Below are 7233 nucleotides of genomic sequence, written 5' to 3' on the forward strand. Positions count from 1 at the left end.
TTATTTCACATTTTCACCATACGTAATTTGAACAGAGTACTTCTGTTTAAGGGTGATGTTTTATTACTCTTGCGAATTAAGTTGTCAATCAGATGTCTGGCTGTTTCCTTTGTGAGGACATTGGATAACAAAAAAAAGCCCAACTACTGTTTTTCTTTGATACAAAAATGTATGTGTAAGAGCCTGTATTTTTTGACTATAAAAATATCTTAAGTCTGTTAATTTTGTTTCAGCTTTACTTGTGGAAGCTCAGTTAACGCCGTTTCAAATAACTCCTTCAACCATGGCAAATATTGTGAAAGGCCTGTATACACTACGACCAGGTAAAAAAGAAAAATGTGTCTAGGAGTCTCTCATACTGTGGTTGTGGTATGTTCTCCTAAATATGCATGCGGTCACTGTCTATCTAACGCACTTTTAACAAACAAATGTGCATTGTGTTCTGTCTGTCTTAATGCTTACTTCTACTATGCCAAGGCACTGGTTCTTCTTGTTGCCCATCTCTGTGACCTGTGCATGGTACCATGTGAATACCAAATTCATTGTAAAAAAACAGCCCAACCCCCTACTCTGGAGACAGAGGGAAGACATATTTCTTTTGCTTCGTAGAAATAAAGAAGGCTGTTTAATTAATCTGTCATTGCAGAAGTTTAGAAGTATTGAAATGGTGAAAGTTTTATTGTGAGTCGCACTTCAAACAGCCAGATCTTTGATGTGAAATGAATGACTGTTTCTTCTATGAAGCCATTATTTGGTTGGTATTATTTCATAAAAGAGCTTAATTTAACTTGTGAGTATGTAATGAGATCCTGTGCAAGAACATTTATATTGAGAGGAGAATGATGTTGCAGAATTTAATAAATTTTGTACCAAAATCTTTGGTTCTCTAAGTTTTGGAGAACTGGCCAGAGCTCTAGCCTGTGTTTGAAAAGACTTTAGAAACAGGAAGAATTAAAAATATCCAAAAATAAATGGTACCTGCTTCCCTTCCTTTTGCAATACTGAGCTTATGTCTGAGCTTCAGTCTACTTTTGCTTTGCAATCCCCATTTGTAGAAATAGACATGAGGATGGGAAAGCTTTACAAAAAAGCCCTTTTTTGTAGTGTGTTGTTTAGCTCATACCTAAAAGGAGGTCATAGTGAGGTGGATGCTGGCCTCTTCTCCCAAGTAGGACAAGAAGAAACAGCCTTGAGTTGCTCCAGGGAAGGTTTAAATTGGATATTAGGAAAAATTTCTTCACTGAAAGGGTTCTCAAGCACTGGAACAGTGGCTGAGTCACCATCCCTGGAGGTATTTAAAAGATGTGTAGGTGTGGCACTTGGGGACATGGTTTAGTGGTGGACTTGGCAGTGGGAGGTGAATGATTGGACTTGATGATCTTAAAGGTCTTTTCCAACCTGAATGATTCTATGATGAGGGAGGTTAGTGCATTGGTTGTTGTTTAAACCACCACACTAGTAATGATATTTTCATGAGTTTGCTGACTAAAGACTGTTGGAGCTTGGCATCAATCGAGTAAACATATGTGTCAATTAGATAAAAGCTCATAATGTGCCTTAGTGAATATGTTTATAAGCATCTCTTTTTTCCAAGGAAAGATTAAGTTTAAAACTGCTACAACCTCTGGAAGGTCTGGCTTCAGAAATACTTGAGGAGTACTTAATTTTCTCAGAACTTCTTACACAGTTGCTATAAACCCAGTTTCCATTCTTTGCTCAGTCTTCTGTGTTTCTTATAATCAGCATTGAAGCGGCTTTAAGGTAAACTGTCCTGCCTGTGAGGCAGTGTTCAGTGTAGTGAAATTAATTCACATATCTATCCTGAAGCTGAACTGATACCGGTTAAAGTTATATAATGACCACCTGAAAAGTGTTTGTCTAAGCTTTGGAAGATCAATGAGAGAATTGCATTAATTTATTTGAAATGGGGGATGGAGAAGCAGAGTTGTACGGTGATATGACTGTGCTTTTTAGAAGTAAGGCTCAGAGAAAAGACGAGTAATTTTTGTGAATACACTTCCTGGAATAAAGTGTTACAAATGATCTGATTATCCAGGTGAGTTTGCTGATCATCAGTGTCTGCCCCCTAGAGTGTCCAGAGACTCTGCATGCCCTGTGACATGCAGCAAGAACTGAATTAAAATTTGATCATGAGGTTGACTACATGTAAACATCTGATTTTAACAGTCTGATTATTTATTCTGCTTTAAGGCTAGGTTTCTGTGGGCTTTGGGGATGGTTTGGGGTGTTTTGTTTGGTGTTTTGTTTCTTTTTTTAAATTCAAGATCCTAAAAAGTGTTTAAAATGGGGCAAAGTTACATTCCTCAAAGAGTAAAATTTTCACTAAAGATTTCTTCCATGTGTTTTGTTGTTGCTTTCCGTCTTCTTACAGAATGGGTACAGATGGCACCAGGTTTATTTTCTAAATTCATCCCAAATATTCTCCCCCCTGCTGTGGAATCTGAGCTTCAGGAATATGCTGCTCAAGACCAGAAACTTCAAAGAGAGCTTATGCAGAATGGATTTACTAGGTAATAATTATTACTCCTCAGTAGTAATTGTGCTGGACAGTGCTGAAATGGTAAAAATGGATACACCTAAAAATACAGAAGAAATAATTTAAGAGTTAATAAATAACCTTCACAGCTCAGTATCTGAAATATGCCATTATTTTCAACATGTTTTGAGCACTACCAACCCTGCAGATGGTACCAAAAAGCAGATGATGGGAAGTCTTGAAATATTTTCATGAAACAGATTGCTTACATTTCATTCCTCCCAGTGTTTTGATTGCGCTTCTAATGCATGATCATGCTCTTGTTCAACCTTTACTTTAGCTGTTTATTTTCTACAAGCTGAGGGGTTTTTTTCCACAATGCTTCTGAAAATGTCTGTTGATGAGTTCTACTTATTCCACTTTCAGAGCTGTTTATATAGTCAAGGTGTTTATTTTAAATAGGGCTTTCTCCTCCGAATATTGAATTGGGGGGAAAAAAAAGAACAAACAGTAAAAGAGACAGCGGAAAATGTTCATCATTGCACTGCAGGTGTGCGAACATCTGACTCCTCTTGTTTATTCCCCATGCTACCTGTTTGCATGGAGGCACTCAAGTTGAGCCCCCTGATGAAGCTGAGTTTCTGTCTGGAGTTGCTGGAATTCCTTTGTGCTGCTCTTCAGGTCCTCTCCTGCTCATCTTTCTGCAGGCTCTGGGCATCTAGTGCCGGCACTGGCATCAAACTGGTAGGAGTGGGATGGATTGAGGTTCCCCTCCCCCAGCAACTTTACTTTAAAGCCCTCTTTGCCAGGTTGGCAAGCCTATGACCAAAGATAGATGTATAAAAGGCTGGTTTTTCTCTTCTAATAAGGAGTGTGCTAAGTTTGTTCTCTTCTGGGTTAGCATGAAATGTCATCTGTTCTCCTATAATTGCACCAAAAAATGGTGATCTTTGCTGCTGCACTTTGTACAACGATAACATGAGGAACACAGCACAGTGAGATGTCCTTATCAGCGTTAATGGCATGTCAGGTTCTAGCTGAAATAGTCAGCTTATCAACGCTATTAAATACAGTTGCTGCAGAAAGTGAGAACACAAGCCAGTTACTTCGTGGTATTTCTCTTGTGAAAGACCTTAATCAAGGCATACACAGCAGGCCCATCAACTTAACAGTGGTTTCAGAGAAGAAAACTTAGTATTATTGGAAAAAAAGCCCCATTTCTACCAACTTCCAGCAGCTAAATGTGAAATATAACCATTGTGATGAAAATATCTGTCATCACAAGAAACTTGTGAAGCAGCAAGATTTTCTAGCTTTAAGAGTTTGTGTGCACAAGAATAAAAAGAAAAAAGTTTTACAAATTGATGGGAATTTGACTTTGGGTTTTCAGGGCAACAATGTCAACTGGTGTTTATACAGCTTCGGTTATTTATTTAAATCTTGTGGTTGAAGAGGGAGTGCTGTCAGCACAGACTTGCTTAGAGTCTGATTGTTGGGTTTTCAGGAGCATCTTGCATTTTTAGACTGAGAGATACTGAGTTTTTCATGTAGGTCTACCCCAGCTGGCAGTAAACCCCACATGGCCACTCGCTCACTGCTCCCCAAGGCTAAAAGTGAGAAAACTTGTGGGTTGAGATAAAGACAGTTTAATAGGGAAAGCAAAAGCCATGTAAGCAAAGCAAAACAAGGAATTCATTCAGTCCTTCCCATCAGTAGGCAGGTGTTCAGTTGTCTCCAGGAAAGCAGGAGCAGTTTTTCCTCATCTGTTTTGTGAAAAATTATCCTATAAAATCAAACCTACTATCTTTAACAAATGGATGAGCTAATTAAATCTGTAAAATATAGCTTATACTTCTGCTTTAGGAAATTGAGCCTCCAGCAGTTGTGTGTTACTGCTGCTGTGTTTTCATTTGGTTTCTAAAGTCTGTAAAAGTTGTTGATTGTGCTGAGATATTTCACTATTGTTTCCCTTTTCTTAAAATTCAAATACCTTTCTTCCTCTTCTTTCCTAGAGGTGACCAGTCACGCAAGAGAGCTGGAGAAGAGTTAACTTACAGTGAGTATGCATCTAACCTTGCCCTCCAGTGTGCTGCCGTACCTTGCAGGTTGGGCACGTAGGTAGCAGTGGGCTTCTGCATTCTTGGGGATGGTGGCAAGGTGTTGGAGGCTGCACCTGCATCTTGTAGCTAGCTGTCTGCCAGTGTAACCTTTACCATTATAACTGGTGATACAGACTTCTTGGGTCTAGAGCCTGGCTAACTGTGCTAGTGTCCCCTAGCCACCTGTGAGGTAGTAAGATATCCTAGCTACCGAGGCCAAGACACTTCCACTTCATTTAAGTACAGAGCTGAGGTCTTCAGGAAAAAGAACGTAGCTGTCCCAAGTCACTGCCGGGTCAAGATACACGTAACAGGCAGTGAAGTGATGAGACAGGCCGCCTCTGATATAAATCACCTGCTGGCGATGCACGTTTCTGTCTGTTGCCAGAACAGAGGGTTTGGAAGGGTTGTGCTTTTCAACTTGGAAACCTCAATTATGTGTCTGATACAACATGGAGTCCACCTGCATTGAGATACTAAAGCAGTATTTGAGAAGTTCTCTTCTATTTGTAGATGAGGTCTCTCACTGCATGTTTAACTATGAGGTTCTTCACTTTGTAGCTCCCTTCATTTCCCATGATAATAGATTAAGGGCTGAGGGGGAAGAAGTACAGGGAGGAATGGTATTTCCATTCTCAGTTGGTTGCTCTACTGCAGTTATCCCTATTTTGGTTGCAGTCAGTCAAAGGTCCCATCTTCCTGTGCTGACTAAGTGTTTGGCCAGGAGAGATTCTAGTTCATACCTTCTAGGTTAGGATTTAAATACAGTGTCCCGATAGCTGGTTGGTAAATAGCCTTGGGGATTGGGAAGTAGTATCTATTCTGGTGCTGGTGTTAACTTCATTTTATTGTAGTCTTTCTGACAAGCTTCTTCCTGTGCTTTCAGCAGAGTATGTTTCCTTTATTTCCTACTGTAAAATGTCATGCAGTTTTATGATGAACTCTTATTACAACCTGAAATGAATGAGCAGCTGTTTACTTGTTAGATCAGCTTCAGTTTGCACTGTTGACGTTTTGGAGGGATTGCTGGTTTTCAGGTTGTTGGGGGATGTGTGGGGGTGGGAAGGATATAGAGTGAAAGTTTAATATGAGAGAATTTGTTGAACTTTTTATATAATTTCAGATGGCTCATCAGCATGTGCAAGCTCCAGGGGATACAGATAGTGAATATACTGGATCAGCTTCTATTCCTAGCCAGAACAGACACTGGAGGAGCACAGGTGGCATCCGGAGCCTCGTTTGGCAACTGCTGATACTCGAGCTCTGACACAAACTATGCCTCAAAGAAGAGTTTTGAACTTTCTTCTTTATCTAATAAAATGTCAGTTGCTGCTACAATTGGGATGACTTTGAAAGATGTGATTCCTTGGTTTGCCCTCTCAACAAGTTCATGTTCTGCAATTTTTGTGAGGAATGCACCTTGAAAACCATCCTTTCAAAGTGGAAATGGGCAGCCAAAATCAGCAGCTTCCAAAAGCGTTAGAATGGAAGAATCTTTTTTGCACTCTTTTCTTAATATTAAGGACATTCTTAAAACTAGTTAACACGTCAGTGTATTAGTTTTTAAACTTCAAGGTATTTTCTGGAGCCTTTACTTAAATAATAAGAATAAAATTTCATTATTTTGCAATATTTGTTCATTAGTTTAAAATTTGACACCTTTTAAGAGTTGGTCCCGTATAAATGTATCGTCTGTCAGGGAGTTTTAAATTCCAGGTTTTTCTTTTATCTCTTTTTTTTGGTTTTTTTTTCTTTTTGGTACTTGGTATTTTGAAATCTGTTTTCCTATGTGTTTGTACTCTGTGCCTTCAGCTTGTGCACTTTGCAACTTTATAGACCATATTTTGTTACTGCAAAATGTGTTCTTGAGGGAAAAATTGATGTGAACAAACATGCTGCAAAGTTGCACTTTTCTCTTGCATTAATGGGAGGTAAATTTAAAGAGGAAGAAAAGTTGAGCCTATCACCATCACTAATACCAGCTTGGAAGTTTGTCCCCTTTTATTTTTCACATGTGTTAGTGTTTAATGCTGGGACCAACTCTTGTAGAACCCCTCTCATTGACTTTTCATTGGCTTCCATAACTGCAATAGCTTGAGATGTGCATTCCAGACTGAATGAAATACTAAGATGTGTTTTATGCTGTGCAATGTAGAAACATTGTGGGCAAAATCCTCCAATCTAGTAGGTCTGCAAAGTGCATCTAATTCAGCACAAACCAGATTTGCACCTGATTGACCAGCAAACGATGGTACCTGTCCAAGATCACTTTGTGGCTCCTGGGCCATTTGTCCTCTTTCGAGGATGTGATGGGGGTGTGGCAGGGGGTGTTGGCAGAGTCAGGGAGCTGAGGAGCGGTGTAATGTATGCATGTGTACCCATTGACCTCCTGTTTCCAGTCTTGCATAAACTCGTCTGGAGATCCAGCTGAGCCCCGTTCCAGGAGATCTAGACCCATGGTCTGAATCCTAGTCATTATGCCATGGGTTTTCTTCAGTAGTATGACTAATGCAATTCTTTCATGAGGGGAGAAACATACTTGAAAAAGCAGTTTGACTACAGATTTGGGGTTTTGGTTTTTTTTGTTACTATGGATTTATTTTTTATCACCTTTAGTTATGAAGAGAAAGCAGTGGG

General features: G+C 39.5%; 1 protein-coding gene across 1 annotated transcript; it reads left to right on the top strand.

The window, feature by feature from the left end:
* The first annotated feature begins 239 nt into the window (after window positions 1-239).
* On the top strand, window positions 240-6226 carry LOC104464232 (CDK2-associated and cullin domain-containing protein 1-like). Its single transcript, XM_010076880.1, has 4 exons — window positions 240-323; window positions 2393-2531; window positions 4510-4553; window positions 5720-6226. The coding sequence occupies exons 1-4, from the start codon at window positions 284-286 to the stop codon at window positions 5758-5760; spliced, it is 264 nt and encodes an 87-aa protein (XP_010075182.1). The 5' UTR covers window positions 240-283; the 3' UTR covers window positions 5761-6226.
* The last annotated feature ends 1007 nt before the right edge of the window (window positions 6227-7233 follow it).

Source organism: Pterocles gutturalis, unplaced genomic scaffold, assembly GCF_000699245.1.
Source record: "Pterocles gutturalis isolate BGI_N339 unplaced genomic scaffold, ASM69924v1 scaffold8008, whole genome shotgun sequence".
NCBI classification, from domain to species: domain Eukaryota; kingdom Metazoa; phylum Chordata; class Aves; order Pterocliformes; family Pteroclidae; genus Pterocles; species Pterocles gutturalis.

Bases quoted from the DNA above. Each gene is read 5' to 3' on its own strand.
- LOC104464232 (XM_010076880.1), top strand. From the start codon at position 284: ATGGCAAATATTGTGAAAGGCCTGTATACACTACGACCAG. The intron at 2,532-4,509 runs GTAATAATTATT...CTTCTTTCCTAG, and splicing joins ATGCAGAATGGATTTACTAG to AGGTGACCAGTCACGCAAGA. The intron at 4,554-5,719 runs GTGAGTATGCAT...ATATAATTTCAG, and splicing joins TGGAGAAGAGTTAACTTACA to ATGGCTCATCAGCATGTGCA.